Source organism: Mandrillus leucophaeus, unplaced genomic scaffold, assembly GCF_000951045.1.
Source record: "Mandrillus leucophaeus isolate KB7577 unplaced genomic scaffold, Mleu.le_1.0 Scaffold749, whole genome shotgun sequence".
NCBI classification, from domain to species: domain Eukaryota; kingdom Metazoa; phylum Chordata; class Mammalia; order Primates; family Cercopithecidae; genus Mandrillus; species Mandrillus leucophaeus.
Window position 1 is genome coordinate 1263131 of NW_012108130.1, and position 16643 is coordinate 1279773.

The 16643-nt window shown below is 39.6% G+C and overlaps 1 protein-coding gene across 1 annotated transcript in view; it reads left to right on the forward strand.

The window, feature by feature from the left end:
* Positions 1 to 8904, forward strand: part of RAD21 (RAD21 homolog (S. pombe)) — a 30687-nt gene extending 21783 nt beyond the window's left edge. The window contains exons 9-14 of the mRNA XM_011966145.1: positions 406 to 629; positions 2136 to 2295; positions 2739 to 2887; positions 4064 to 4213; positions 5900 to 5983; positions 7149 to 8904. Of these exons, the coding sequence (XP_011821535.1) occupies positions 406 to 629; positions 2136 to 2295; positions 2739 to 2887; positions 4064 to 4213; positions 5900 to 5983; positions 7149 to 7340 (959 nt within the window). The 3' untranslated portion in view covers positions 7341 to 8904. The remainder of the gene's footprint in view (positions 1 to 405; positions 630 to 2135; positions 2296 to 2738; positions 2888 to 4063; positions 4214 to 5899; positions 5984 to 7148) is intronic.
* Positions 8905 to 16643: the final 7739 nt, after the last annotated feature.

The window sequence follows — 16643 nt, forward strand, 5'->3', positions numbered from 1 at the left end:
AGTATTTGCAATCATCAAAGAAAACTCAGTCTGTGAGTTTGAGTGATGGGCCCTATTTCAAATGAGAAAATGAGGCCAACTCTGAAGGGTATGATATGTTCATTGTTTGCAGTATAAAACTACATAGGCAAAAATGTATTGGACCTTACATCATTTTACTTATTTTGTGCTAAAAGTCTATACTCATTCAGCAAATTTTTGTTGAATGCCTCTATTTTGTTCCAGCCTCTATTCTAAATGATGGTTGGAAAACATCAGTTAAAACATTCTATCCTCATGAAGTTTAACTTTTCTGCTCGAGTCTGTGTGTAGAAAAGCAGGGAATATAGTCAGGCCAGATCTTGTAACTGTGTGTTCCATGCTGGCCTCTCAGGAAAATGATCTTATTTTTTATTATCATTCCAGTTAAAGAAACAAAAGCCAAGAGGAAGAGGAAGCTCATTGTTGACAGTGTCAAAGAGTTGGATAGCAAGACAATTAGAGCACAACTTAGTGATTATTCTGATATTGTTACTACTTTGGATCTGGCACCACCCACCAAGAAATTGATGATGTGGAAAGAGACCGGAGGAGTAGAAAAATTGTTTTCTTTACCTGCTCAGCCTTTGTGGAATAACAGACTACTGAAGGTAATACAGTTTGCAGAATTTTTACTTCATATACATTCTGAGCATCTAAAAAAAAAAGATTCTAAAACCTTTGAATCATTTTTGATTAAGTATTTTGCAACCGTATGGCACGTTTTCTTTTTTCTGCCTTAAATCACAGTGTACTGGGCATAACTTTATTTGAAATATATGGATAAGTGACACCTGCATTTCTAAAAGATGTAAAATGAATTTTCCTTATTTTAAAAAGCCACTGACATGTTTAGTAATACTTCTGTCTGTAATGAACTATTAGTTATATCGTCTTAGTGTGTTTTACATCTGAATTCTTGAAATGTTTTCTGAATAAAACATGAGTGGTTCTGCTTTTTCCACAGTAAAGAATTCTGGCTTCAGGAGGTTTTTTGGTTTTTTTGTTTGTTGTTCCATTTATAGGCTCTTTTCTGCTCACATTCCACAATATTCCAAAATAAGATTCACAGGTGTCTGGTGAATGAAGCAGTGCTGTTCGGCTACTATTCTGTCTGAAGTTGAGATATGCACAGAACCTATTGATTTTACCGTGTATTTAGAATATAGTAATATATTCTAAATCTAAAGTATCCCAGAGCAACAAAGTTGTGCTCTTTATTGTAAGCACTGTCATATAATTATTTTTAAGAAGGTCGTTAAACTATTTATTCTTTGACTCAGTAATTTCATTATTAGAAATTTTTCCTAAGGAAGTAATTCAAAGTATGGAAAAGCTACCTCTGTTAATATTGATTACATTCTTGTTCACAGTTTTAAAAAGAGAGAAGCCTGACATTTTAAGAGTAGAGGAATGGTTCAAAATGAAATATGTAACCATTAAAAGTAGTTTAAATGAGACTGGGAGCAGTGGCTCACGCCTGTAATCCCAGCACTTTGGGAGGCTGAGGCGAGTGGATCACTTGAGGTCAGGAGTTAGAGACCAGCCTGGCCAACATGGTGAAATCCCGTCTGTACTAAAAATATAAAAATTAGCCATGTGTGGTGGTACACTGTAATCCCAGCTACACAGGAGGCTGAGGCACAAGAATCACTTGAACCCGGGGGCGGAGGTTGCAATGAGCTGAGATTGTGCCACTGCACTCGAGCCTGGGCAACAGAGCGAGACTCCGACTCAAAAAATAAAAATAAAAAATAGTTTGAATGATAGCTAATAAGGTTACTATGTAAGTGAAGAAAACACAATTTAAAGCTGTTTGGTATGAGACCAGTTAGGATGAGTTTTAGTGGATGAATATGAAAATAAACTGCAGGCAGATAAATGGAAAACCCCTTAAGGTTGTGAGATAATGGATACAATTTTTTTAGTTTATCTAAAATGTCTGCAGTTATAACTTGAAAACTCATTTAAAATCATTTTCAGATGGAATGAATTGTGAATATGATAAAAGCCATGCTAAATTATACACTTAGAATATACTTTTGGAAGATAGAAATCAGTGGTGACTTTAGTTAGATTTATTTTATCATTGAAATTTTTCTTTTTTTTTCTTATAGCTCTTTACACGCTGTCTTACACCGCTTGTACCAGAAGACCTTAGGAAAAGGAGGAAAGGAGGAGAGGCAGATAATTTGGATGAATTCCTCAAAGAATTTGAAAATCCAGAGGTTCCTAGAGAGGACCAGCAACAGCAGCATCAGCAGCGTGATGTTATCGGTTTGTTCTGTTAGAATAGTTCCTTGATGAAGTTCACATGAGTATTTGGCTTAAAATTTACCTTTATACTGTCAGAGTGAAAGAAATGAGGAATCAAAGATATACTCAAATGTTTGGGCAGGGAAATACATTGGACCTGATTGCCTTATTTAAGTATGAAGCTTCCTGTCTTTCCAGAGGTTTAAGGTTCAGAACTGGCAGGGGAGATAGTCTGCTAAAGAATTGTCCTACATCGTACTGGGGGTAGGACTTGTCCTTTTAAGATCCCCTTTACGTATATTGCTAAAAATTGACTAAACCTTTATGGAACTAAAATTTTATCTGGCCGTCTTCATTAAAGAAAACATTACATATGTCTTAGTGTACTAGTTTTAAAAAATAAATGGTTCTATAATGTTCAAAACTGTATGACCTATGTTTTCTCTTCAAATGACCAATTGCAGATGAGCCCATTATAGAAGAGCCAAGCCGCCTCCAGGAGTCAGTGATGGAGGCCAGCAGAACAAACATAGATGAGTCAGCTATGCCTCCACCACCGCCTCAGGGAGTTAAGCGAAAAGCTGGACAAATTGACCCAGAGCCTGTGATGCCTGTAAGTAAGCAAATCTATCCATTAAGTCATTTGAAGGTATTCATGCAGCAGTAGCAAGTGGTGTTTAGGGAGGCCTTTTAAAGTATCTTGGTTTTGACAGAAAATGGTAAGGAATGAGTCCCGAGGAAGAAGAGCAACAGGATATAGATAGTCCACTCCTAATGGGAGGATATGTTCTGGGAGTCTCTGCAGTCTTTCTGACTCTTTTTGAATAGTATTGCTTTAGAGTGCTCCAGAGTGAGCATCCTTGACTTTGAAGTTGGTTCTGATTTATTATTTGGCAAACATTCCTGCGTACCTTCAGTACTAGGTAGTTTTAGGTCATCTTATTAAGTAATCAGAATAAACTTGTCAAATACCTGAGAAAATGTAAAGCATTATCTGTCTGCTTCATTCAAACTTTGACTACCATTAAGTTCGGCTAGGATAGGAAAGCTAAGCAATTATGAAGGAGGAAATAGTAGGGTTTGGTTTAGGGCTTTCCAATCTTAAGTCTATAGAATAAATGAATTTGAGCAAAGAGAGGCTTTTTGATAACCTTAGGCTTCTTGTTCAGCCTCCATCAAGAATACTTTGCCAATTTTAAGAACTAGTTTTCTGTGCCCTCTGGTGGTAAGAGTTGTCAATAAGAGCATTTTTCTGTATTAGCTCAGGACTAGGAAGACAGTAATGAGTAGGTGACTTGCATAACCACCCTCCTTCTGGTAATTCTTTGGTTTCTTAAAGACTGGTTTTGATGTTCTTAACTCTTTTATATTAAGCCTGAGAGAAAATAAATATAGGAAGTGGACCCAGAAAAGAAATGTCCTCACTCCTATTATTTGCTGCCGTGAGACATTCAAGACTCTCAGAGTGAAAGCTTATGATTTTTAAGTTAAAATATAATAACCTTACAGAAGCTTTAGTAGTTAAAAAACATTTGACTCCTAAAAAGTAAGTATGAAAATGAAACATGGTTTAAGATAATGGTCAGTTTCTTTTGTAAGCTACTTCAATGTAGTTTTATAAAAAATCAAAAAAAATATATACTATAATAAATTTTTTCTTGTGGGGAAGTGTGGAGATATAATCTCAGTATTTTCAACTAGAAAACTTCAGCCACTGTGTATTTGCATATTTAAAATAAGCTACTTTAAAAACATACATCTTAAATTGTCTTATTTGTATTGCTTTAAGCCTCAGCAGGTAGAGCAGATGGAAATACCACCTGTAGAGCTTCCCCCAGAAGAACCTCCAAATATCTGTCAGCTAATACCAGAGTTAGAACTTCTGCCAGAAAAAGAGAAGGAGAAAGAAAAGGAAAAAGAAGATGATGAAGAGGAAGAGGTAAACTAATTAATAATTTTCATTCCAGCTTTAGCAAAAGCTCCAGCCAGCTTTTTTATTTTTCATATTGGGGCTAACTTAATTGATGTTGAGCATCAGAGTTATATAAAAAGAAGAATATAAGCAAAATTTTACCAAATTCATAGTGGTATCGATCATCGTTAGGAACATCAAATTTTATGCTGTGCTGTAACTCATTGGCTCCCTTGTGGGCTGTTGAAGGACATGGAATTGCCCTTACACTGATTTCTTGCCTGACTTCTAGACTGCTTGTAGCTGCTTTTACTATCTTGTGGTCAGTGGTCAATTCTTAACTGCTGTTATCATCTACTTATAACCTCTTCTGTATCTGTGGTGGCCTGGAAATCAGATAACTGTACATTTTCCACTTGTCTGGGTTTTGTTTTTGTTTTTCCTTTAGTTGGACCCCAGGGTAAAGCATAACTTTGCTAAAAACTTAGACTGAGTGAAGCCTTGAATGACTTTTTCTTTTTACAAAGTAAGAGGTGTTTTAGGAATCAGTTTCTTTTTCCTGGGGCGTGTTTAGGCTGTTGAAGGTCCTCCTTCTTCTCCTTCTCCTTCTCCTTCTCCTTCTCTTTCTCCTTCTCTTTCTCCTTCTCTTTCTCCTTCTCTTTCTCCTTCTCTTTCTCCTCCTCCTCCTCCTCCTCCTCCTCTCTTCTTCTTCCTTATTTCTGGATCATTGAGGTTGTTAAAACTTAGAATTTATTCTTCTGTTTGATATTCTGTCAGATATGTTACTTAAACCTTTTAATTTAAAATAAGGTGTCCTTTAGGTGGCATTGAAGCTGTTTAAATTTCTTCAGGACCAAAAAAGGTTATGGATTGGATAAATTTTCATTAACATCTGTTCTTAATTCTAATAATAGTGCATATCTTTAATATGAATACCTTATTTTACAACCAAAATTAGCTTCAGAGCTATTCCTATGTGTGAGGGTATGCCATTATCTCAGACTTAGTTGTGAATGAGTATTAAAATAGTTGTGGTTTCTGTATATAGTTTCAGCATAGCCTGGGAACATCACAACTGCTGCCTTGCACCCACCTTGGACTTTAAAAAGTCATTTAGGCAGCACGTGGCTGAGAACTATGTTGCTCAAGTGAAATATATAATAAGGGTTATAGCCCGTTCATTTTAAAACGCCATATAGACCAATAATAAATCCTCAACTTAGCTAGTCTGCAGGCTCTTTGGTACTGCTCCACAATGAGATTAGGAGTCTGCCAGAACATAAGTCATCTGGAAAATCATGTTGCAATATTTATGTATGTATATTTAGTTGAAATAAACATTATATTTAATGGTACAGTTGATTTTTATCCTTAAGTTCTTGAAGAGGGACCAGTAACCAAAAGCTCCATGATCAGCAGCATCCACAGACCACATAGTGTGTGTAGACAGCATCCTTATACTGCAGTATAAAAGCATACTTTTAGCCAAATGTTTGCTTGCATATAAACAGAGGACTTTGCCTTGTAATTTAAGAAAAACTCTTCAGTTTATACTCTAGATGCTAAGTGATTGCTCAGCAGCATTAAGTACAGTTTTCTCTTAGTTCAAAATACACAATCTCAGGGTAGTTGACGAGCTTTTAGGAGATGTAGAAATACTTCATTTTGCATTGGACTTGTTTTGTCAGCTTTTTGGGGGTCATTTTCATTCAGGATGAAGATGCGTCAGGGGGTGATCAAGATCAGGAAGAAAGAAGATGGAACAAAAGGACTCAGCAGATGCTTCATGGTCTTCAGGTATTGCTGCTGTTGTCTTAGAGGAAAATGCTTTATCAAAGGGTTTTGGCATTGTTCCCTGAAAAAAAAAAAAGTTACATGCTGGAAACAGAAAGCATACCTTTGTGAAACTTTTCCCAAAACGACATTATTTTTAAATGTTTTAATTAAATACATAAACTATTAGGCCAAGAGTAAGCCTGAAAAGCAGAACCGTGGTGACATATTACACAACTCCTTTGTATGCCTGCACCTTCTTGTTTTTCGTTGAGTAAATTTAATGTGATGGATTATTACATTTATTGGGTCATTATGTAGCATCAGATGTCACTTTTCCTTGTGCTTTAATGTCCTAGACACAGACAAGATACCTTGAACATCTGCAGAATGCCAAGCAAGTTGCTCAAGCTTTCTTAAAATAGGACAGTTGACATTTAATTTTTTTTTTTACTTTAAAAACTGTAAGTGCTAGATTTTGCTATTATATTACATTAGCTGTCTAAATAAATTGATTATTTTAATAATACATGCCAGAACAATTTTGCTGGTTTCTTGGACTTTCTTATTTAGATTTTAGATGTACCATAACATACTTTGGCCTTTTACCCTCTTGATTAACATGAGAATCATACACTGTTTTAAAAAGTGCAGTCTTTGTCCTGAGCAGAATATATAGTTTGTTTTTTCCAGTAACCAAAATTAGCATCTGTGTTAGTCTGTTTTGTGTTGCTCTAAAGGAATACCTGAGTCTGGGTAATTTATAAAGAAATGGAGTTTATTTGGCTCACAGTTCTGCAGACTGTACAAGAAGCAAAGCACCAGCGTCTGCTTCTGGTGAGGCCTCAGAAAGCTTATAGTCATGGTGGAAGGCAGAGGGGGAGCAGATGTGTCACATGGCGAGAGAGATGGCTAGGCTCTTTTAAACAACCAGCTCTCTTGTTAACTAATGAGCAAAAATTCACTGATAGCTGCGGGGAACCATTCATAAGGGATCCACCACCACCCACATCCCCACCCCCACCCCGTGACACAAACACCTCACTAGGCTCCATCTCTAACAGTGGGGAATCACGTTCCAGCATGAGATTTGGAGGGGACAGATATTCAAACTGTGTCAGCATCCTCACTGAATTACTACTTTATTTTACAGGTTACTTTAAGTTACACTTTTTTGGTTTTATTTCAGCGTGCTCTTGCTAAAACTGGAGCTGAATCTATCAGTTTGCTTGAGTTATGTCGAAACACGAACAGAAAACAAGCTGCCGCAAAGTTCTACAGCTTCTTGGTTCTTAAAAAGCAGCAAGCTATTGAGCTGACACAGGAAGAACCGTACAGTGACATCGTTGCAACACCTGGACCAAGGTTCCATATTATATGAGGAGCTAGAAACATTATAGCTAGTGTTTGATTCACTAGTGCTTACGAATTGCCCCCATGTGTAGGGGACACAGAACCCTTTGAGAAAACTTAGATTTTTGTCTGTACAAAGTCTTTGCCTTTTTCTTTCTTCATTTTTTTCCAGTACATTAAATTTGTCAATTTCATCTTTGAGGGAAACTGATTAGATGGGTTGTGTTTGTGTTCTGATGGAGAAAACTGCACCCCAAGGACTCAGAAGATGATTTTAACAGTTCAGAACAGATGTGTGCAATATAAGTGCATGTAATAATGTTCAGCGGCAGTCAAAAGTCATGATTTTTATCTTAGTTCTTCATTACTGCATTGAAAAGGAAAACCTGTCTGGGAAAATGCCTGACAGTTTAATTTAAAACTATGGTGTGAGTCTTTGACAAGAAAAAAAAAAAACAACGCCTTTCCATCAGTAACACTGGCAATCTTCCTGTTAACCACTCTCCGATTAGGGATGGTATCTGAAACAACAAAGGTCGCCCTCTTGAGATTCGTTTTAAGTGTAATTCCCTAATGAGCAGAGGTGTACGTGAAATTGTGTTGTGACTGATAACCTTCAGCTACAAAAAGATAGGACTGACTTGGTTTAAGTGTTCTGTTTTGTAAATCATTCCATTTGAGTCTTTCTGATGAACTTGGCTATCCTGAAATCTGTTATTTTAGTGAGGTTCCAAAATGAGCAAAGCTAGGCCTGATTAGAGTAGAGTAACTATTAAAAAACATAACTTTCTAGGAGCTATAAATCAAAGTTTTTAAAAGATGTTTGGATATATTTGAGTATTCAGATCATGAAAACAGAAATTGCCCTGCCTACTCCAAGGACAGACTGATGGGAAATTATGCACCTGGTCAACTTAGCTTTTAAGCAGACAATGCTGTAAAAACTAATGGCTTCTCTGGTATTTATTATAAGTTTTAGTACTGATCTCCTTTTCCAGTGCTGCACACTCCTGTGTTTGGAACTTTAATAGCGTTGCAACGAAATCTTATATCCAGTTTCCTGTAATTTAATTGAAGAAAAATACGTCCAAATAAAGACTTTATTATTAACAGACCAGATAGCATCAGAAATCATGTGACTATTATGATTATCAGAATATGTCTTAACTTTTTAGGGCAAAGTTAACACTGAAAGTTACAGCTTAAGTGTTGGAACTTTTGTGGCAAAAACATCACTTTTGAAACTCAGACTTCAGTGTATACCCAATAATTTAAAATTATGTGAAATGTTTTAAATTTGTGAACTCGTAATTACTGTTTTAATGATTCAGTTTCTTGAGAGTGGTAATTGTATAAAATTGCTTTTGCAGCTTTATATTCAATATGACGTGCCTGTAAACCAAGGAGTTTTCCCCGTTTGTAAAAAGACATTGTAGATAATTGAATGTTTGATTTTAGAAAGGTCATTAGTTTCTTGTTACACATTTTGTTAGTCTGGTTTTTGTTGCTTATCGGGTTTAATATTGTTCTTGAAAATAGTTGATGCTATGTTATGTATAACTTTTCTAATAAAAGTTGTGTTATAAGCTGTACTTTTTTGAGTATTTGTTACTCAGTTGGTGGTGGTCCCCAAGGGAAAGTTGGCTGAAACAGTTATTATAGCCCAACACCTCATTTGTTTGCCTTATCTAGAATAGTTGTCCATATAAACCAAATGAATTTTTCAAAAGAGGTCTTAGACTACAAATGGAAGACAGACTAGCTTGTCTCCAACCTTCTTTGTTAACAGAACTATGTGACCTGAAATTTTAATAAATGTATAACTGTTATGTGTGAATGTATTAAGAATAAAAATGAAACTAACAAATGGCTGGTACAGAGGAAGCTTTGGGACATAAATACATATGTGTAACTGCTAAGTACATACAAACTGACATGCTGTGGGTGTACATCCTTGGTGCTCCAAACAAGCTAGGTGGGTAGGCAGGTGCTAGAAATACCCTAGGTCAGTCTCAGAAGTCTAACTGAAAACCAGGACATTCAGTTACCTGACATGTACCCACTTTTACATTCTAGCCTCTTGACTAGTCCTGCTGCCCCTGCCCCCCCGGCCCCCACTGTGAGCTTTAAAGCACTGAGATTTTATGGTTTAAACCCTGATTTGAGTGTAAATATGTTGCTGTTTTTAATAGAAAAAAATCAGATTTGACTAAGCACCAATTATCCTGAAAGCCAAAGCAGCTTGAATTTGGGGCTCACTGCCATAGATACCTCTAGTAAAGAGTTATGATTAATGTGAAAGTGGTGAGAGCCTAGAATACAGCATGCCACAGTACCTGGGGGAAGTTCAGAAAGAAAAGATTCTCAGATGATAAAAAGCTTTTGCTAAAATGTAAAAGATGGCTTCGCATAGTAAAGTGAAATGATGTCTAGAGCAGAACCATGAGTGTTTGACTTGGAATTCAAAGGCCTAGGTGTAGACAGTAGAATCCAGTCTCAGACTGTTCTGAAACTTGGAATTACCAGAGTGGTATAGTGGGAAGAGCAATGGGCCAGAGGCCTAGGCCCCAGGCTATAATCCTAATTTGATTATAGAACCTGAAACTTCAGATGCTTCATTCTGTATCTGGGTCTAAAAATGAAAGTCAAGTCCCACCGATTTCCAAGAGTTGTGAAAACCGTATGAGCTAATTAAAAGCAATTTGGAAAACAACTAACATTTGTATGATGAAGATAACATCGGCTTTCATTCAGGCTGCTTAGGCGCATGCTGCTTAGGTGCACTTAGGTTTTAAACTTCTAATTCTAGAGTACGTCATGAAATGGACATCTCTACTTACAGGAACCACATACACTTTAATTTCTCTACAACTGAATTCTACTTGACTACTTTAGACCTTCCTAATGCTTCATCTTTGGTGAGTGGCTCCTTCACCTTCCATGTCCTCTCAACCTGGTGATTCTGTTCCTACATTTCAAATAACCATTCCTTTGCTCACACTATTGAAGACTTGCAGAGATTACTTCAACAGCTCCAGTTACTCAAAATTTAGACTGTTTCCTCTAAACACATTAGAGTCAACTGGCAAGTCAGCAGAGGGACTTTGAAAAAGGTAGGACAGGAAAGTTTTTATTTCAAGACCATGCCCTAGGAGCCATCTGCCTGGCTTTCTGTATTCCCCCTGCTGTCCTCCCAGCTGTGCTCTAGGTCATGTGTGCAAATGCTTAGGTGGCCAGGCAGGTCATGGAAATGAGTGAAGCAGCCAGGTGACCAGCAGTGGAGGGTGAAGAGGAACAGTGCTGAACTGGATGAAATGGGGCAGGGACCCCCTTTGAGCTGAGGACAGCATCTGGTCATGTTACTAACCGTTAGTTCAGAAAAGGAGACAGAGCATTGCCTCATTGCCTCAGGAAAGGCCAGAGGTCCAGATTCTTCTCACTCCTGATTTTAAAATGTGATACATGATTTAAAACTGAATTCTATGAAGGCCACACACACCTTGGCAGACAGATCCAGCTCATAAACCTCAGGTTTGTGGCTTCTGTTGAGCTGACTTTGAGGACCACAAGGAAAGCAAGTTGTGCCACTTAAAGAAGCAAGGCTTTCTGGGCTCTTTCCTGTCACCACTTCAAAGGCCACAGGCTGGCTGCTTCCTCTTAATGCTGTCCAATGGTTTTAAGGCCCTATTTGATGTTCCAGGCCCACAGGCAGCATCCTCACCTGACTTTATGCTTCATGTGTGACAGCTGTTGTATGACATTCCCAACCTAATGGAAATGTCTTCTGAAAAGCAGGACTTGAAAAATGTAAACCTAAAGACAAAAGTCTCATTTCCTCATATCTTCCAAAGCCAAACAATGCAGGAATTCTCAGATGTTAGCTCAAGAGTCAGATGGAAGATTGTAAACCTGTAGGCTTGACATTTAGCCAGGGAATCAGCATTTTTAATAAGCACTCCAGTGGTTCTCAAGCAGACAATTCTCGGATCATTTTCAGATACCAGAATTCAGCCTTACCTCGGAGCTGCCATCTCAAATGCTCGGCCAGCATCTGGAGCTGCGGCTGGGGGTAGGAAATGCCCTCCATGATCAGCTGTTACTTATGCTCTAGGACTAATTAGCTCTCAATTGGCCAACAGCTGTTCAGGGGGAAATTCTCATGCAATTCAAGGAGAGAATGAAGCTCTCCAACTTGAGCAAACTGGTACATTGTTATTTCCAGAAGGCATCTGGCCAAAGGGGTTCTCAGGTCCTGTTCTAATTACTCCAACTGTGACAGTCTGCTATGTGCTATGAAAGCGAGTTAAGGGCACCAATGGGTGGCCAGTAATCACACCAGCAATGATCATCAAAACAGCAACACAGCTTCTCTAATTGACCGAGTGAGTTTGGTCCAGTGGTTGAGAACATGGGTTGGAATGCAAGAGTAGGTGAGTTCAGGATTAGGTCTGTCTCTAACTAGAAACTGTGGTGACCATCTTAACTTTTTTAACTCTTGGTTCTCTTCTGAGGAAGCTCGTAAGGCTCCTGTGAGGATTAAATAACACAATGCAAAGAAAGCACTTAGCATAGTGCCTGGCCAGTGGTCAATGCTATATATTAGCTGTTTTTCAGGCCAAAATACTTCCTGAGTGCTTTACTCTGAGCAAGGAATGATGCTAGAACTAAGTGTACTGATGGGAACAAAACACACAGTTGCTGTTAAGTTTTGATAAGTTTTTGGTAAGTTCAAGAAAGGACATCTCCAAAGAAGTAAACCTTCTTTCAATTCCCCCAGAGAAACTATTCCCCCATCTTCTCTATTTCCACGATATTTTATTCATAACTGATAAAACTTTTCATGATATGTCATACTTTGCCTGTCTACTTCTCTTGACTAGCTGACTATGGATCTTTGGAAGACTTGTCTATAATTCTAGAACTACCTAATCCAGTGTGTGACTCTGAGTTAGGGCACAATCAGTCTTATTGGCTTCAGCATGACCATGATAAAGGATGAAAATAACTCCTATGAAGCCAATTTCTGTGAAAATTGGTTTTGAGAATAGAATATGAATTCTTACAGTTTCTAGACATACAGTTCCTGTAAGCTTTGGTAAGTGTGTGTTATTTTGCTTAGAAAACAAAAAAGGGGCTGGGCACGGTGGCTCACACCTGTAATCCCAGCATTTTGGGAGGCCAAGGCTGGCGGGTTGACTGAGGTCAGGAGTTCGAGATCAGCCTGGACAACATAGTGAAACCTCATCTCTACTAAAAATACAAAAAAATTAGCCGGGCATGGTGGCACGTGCCTGTAATCCCAGCTGCTTGGGGAGCCGCGGCAGGGGAATCGCTTGAACCCGGGAGGTGGAGGTTGCAGTGAACCGAGATCGCGCCACTGCACTCCAGCCGGGGTGACAAAACTAGACTACGTCCACACCCCCCCAACCCCCGCCCACGCAAAAAAAAAAAAAAAAAAAAAAACAGAAGGGAGAATAATTTACCTGCCACCTTCCATCTCCCACGAGTCAAAGGTTTGCTCTTGGAACGTTAGTTACCCATTTCTTCCAGGGCCACCAAGCTATCCCCTACCTCACCCATCAAAAGGCTCCTATGGGGTGTGTCCTTTTGAAATTGGTTCAGAGCCCACCTAGCAGAGGTGGTTGGATCAGAACAAAAGGCTAATGGCCCCCGATTCAGTTGCTACATTGACCAGTTTGGAAGCGAGCACCTCTGAGTTTAAATACGTGGTAAAATACAGGAGAACACTTGATTTGGGATTCCAAATCCCTACAATAATTCTTGGGTATGAAACCTTGGTTTCCAGAAAATAACAGTGTCATTTTCTTCATGCTGTTTGGAGGGTTATAGCAGCTGGTAAATTCTGAGTTTCTTTCTTTCCCCCAAGCCATCCAAAATTTGTTTAGATTGACTCTGCCGAAATAACAGAGGCTGCCAGATTCCCTAGATTGTAGGAGTTGTGTATGAAATGTCATCCTCTGCTCAACCAAGCCCCAGGATCACAATGAGTGCTAAACAAGATAATGTATGCACATATACTTTGCAATCTGGAAAGCTCCACAAAAGTAGTTGCTATAATAACAAGGTAGCTTCCTTGGGAAGAAGAGTCCTCATATGAGATGAAGATAACATTATGCCTTCATTTGAAAGTCAATTTCAGCAAGGTAAGAGGATAGAAGATAGTTCGGGTTGATTTCTTGGGGGAACCACTGCAAGTGTTACAAGCTTAAACGTCTCAGGGAATTTCAGCACTTAAGGCTTTTCTTGAAGGGACTCTGGGGCAGAAGCAGCTTTCCCCAAATTTCTTGAAACACTAAAGGATAAAATTAATGAAGAAAAGAGGGGGATTTCAACTCAACATTACTGAACACCAGACACCATGCTAGGTGCTAATAGCATACAAAGACATAATCCTTGTGATTATACCTTCAAAGATTAGAAGGAAACAGTGAGTGGCATTTAAACTACACCTTGAAGAATTAGTGGGATTTATTCAACAGGTGGCGTGCAAGGGACAGGAAGAAAGGACATTCCAGGAAGCAAGAATAGCACAGGCAAAGGCATGGAGGTAGAAAGGCATGACACTGATTTGGAAGACCCAATTAAGGAATCTAAGCCAAGGTAGCAGTCAGAGGACAGAAATCACTCTCAGGCTAAGCAGCTTGGCTAAATTTGCTACTAATTATTAGGCTCAAAGACCACCTTGCCTTCAGAGAGTCTGCTGTGCCTTTGTATGTTTACAAGAAGTGCGACCTCTCCTACAACAGCCTTTTTGGCTTTTAATCAGATCCTGTCGGTTTGTTTTCATTTTTGTTTATTTTTCTTTTTTACCTCCACAACCCACCAAACAGAATAGAAAGCTGAAAACTATTTCCAGACAAGAGTGTGCTTGTGGAGTGTGACCATTTTTAGAATTCCTTCTGGTTCCAGCTCTGTTTGCATATGAGCCTTACTGCCAGGAAACCTGAGTGGGCCCATCATGACTCTGGAGACCACAGGAGTGTCTCACACTGACAGCAGCAGGGGAACACTGAGCCCTGGAAAATCATGTAGGAGAAGAAAGAGCTGGAGGCTTCCAATGTCCTCAGACTCTTCCCTGGGTTGCTGACAGGGGCGTTCATGGCCAGGATTGGCAGAAGGGGTAGGACCAAAGGTAGAGCGGAGAAGGGCAGCCACTTCAACAATAAGCTTTACTAGAATCTTTTGTAAGTCTCCCTTTTCTTGATCCTTGAGCACAGTGTACAGCAGAATGCCTTCAGGATGGCCCAAAAGTGACAAATGGTTAAGAGCTTAGGCACAGTCACTTTTGCTTTTAGAAGAACTATATAGTGATCATAATGCTACAACTTATTGCCCACTTAATAATAATAATATACGTATTATGGCATAGAATATACTTTCTATGAGCCAGCACTATGTTAATCATGTCACATACATTCATCTTCCCAACATCTCTGTGAGGTAAATCATATTATTATTATAACTTTATCAACAGATGCGGAAACTCAATATGGCCTAGACTAGAATTGTCACTGAAGATTCCACTTGTTCCTCTATATTTCGCAGCTCAACTGAAGTTAGGCAAGGTCATGTGACTAGTTCTGGCCAATGGGCTCTGAGAAGAAGTGAAGCACAGCTCTGAATTAAGGCCGTGAGAGCCCATGTGCACGTCTCCTCCATCTTTCTCTTTCCTGGACCACTGGTGGTTAAGGAGGGGAGAAATGCTACAGAAACTACTAGGTGATAGAACCTCCATCAGGCTGGGTCCCTGAGTGACTGGAGGGAAGAGAGCCTCTTCGCAGACCTGGAATAGATACACATGAGGACCAAGAGATAAGCCTTTGTTGTGTGAAGCCACTGAGAGGTCAGTGTTAATTTATTATTGCTACATAACCTAGCGTATCTAGGCCTCAAGAAATTTAGTAACTGTAGATTGAGTTAAGTGATTATGCTGGAACTAGAACCACAATTTCCTGGTTCCCAGACAAGTCTTTTTTTCTACTACACAAATCCGAATCTGTGAGAAGAGCCATGGCTTCCATTGCACCATCCACTCTGGTATGGAGAAATGACTTCAGAACTTATCCATGAAAGACCCAACTCATTTGGGATGCCTCTTCCTGGCAGCTAATCGATGAGCTCTGACAGGGCAGGCTGGTTAGAGGCAGATGTGCAGACTGAATTTCAAAGTAGACCCTCCTTGTGACAAAGCTTAACTGTCACTAAAGCTATTGTACAAGCACAGTGGTCGCCAAACAGCCTCACAAAGTAACAGAAATTTACCATGGTTCAGACCCTGAGGCTTGCCCAATTTGCTTTTTTTTCAGGCAGGGTCTCGCTGTGTCATCCAGGCTATAGCGCAGTGGTGCGATCACAGCTCACTGTAGCCTCAACCTCCTGGGCTCGAGCAAATCTCCCATCTCAGTGGCCCAAAGTGCTGAGATTACAGGCGTGAGCCACTGCACCCGGCCTGGGGCTTACCCAGTTGGATAGGGAAACTCAAAGCAGATTCTTTGCTCTAAATGCTCCAACTTGGAGTAAGTATCCAGATCATAGGAGACTTAAATCAGAAATCCAATTTATTGACTGGGCATGATGGCTCACCGATTGGAGATCAGTGATATCCAAGACACCATTCTGGCCCTATCACAGTATCTTAGGGAACACAGATTAATAAGAATGCAATTGAAACAATTTTATAGATGCCAGGATTGGGTTATGCAGCAGGTGTTAGGGACTCGGACTGGGGAGTCAGGAAACATTTCTGGACGAAGTGACAAATACTGAGCCTTGAAGGATGCACGACAGTTAGGAAAGGAGAGTGGGAAGCAGAGTTCTGGTTTAAAGGGACAGTATGGGTGATGGTTCAGTGGGGGGACAAGCTTGCTGGGCTGTTTCTCTCCCCAGAGTGGGGAAAACCAGGGCTGGGCTTTTCTGGAAACAAGAGAAAGTCTGTCTGTTACCTGGGCTTCTAGGTGAGTAGCCAGGAAAGGGAGAAACAGCTTGAGATTCTGTTTGCTCTCAATCTTTGCCCGTCCCAAAATGCAGAACACTAAGTCTAGTGGCCTGTGACACATTTGTAGTTTGTCTTTTGATCCTTGCCAGTATTTAAGACATGTTGAGGGTGGGCATGATGGCTTATACCTGTAAATCATAGCACTTTGGGGGGCTGAGGTGGGAGGATCGCTCGAGCCCAAAAGTTCAAGACCAGCCTGGGAAACATAGTGGGATTCCTGGGATTCCCTTCTCTACAAAAAATAAAAATAAAAATAAAAACTGGCCAGGCTGGGGGGCACACGCCTGTGTCCCAGCTACTCGGAAGGCTGAGGTG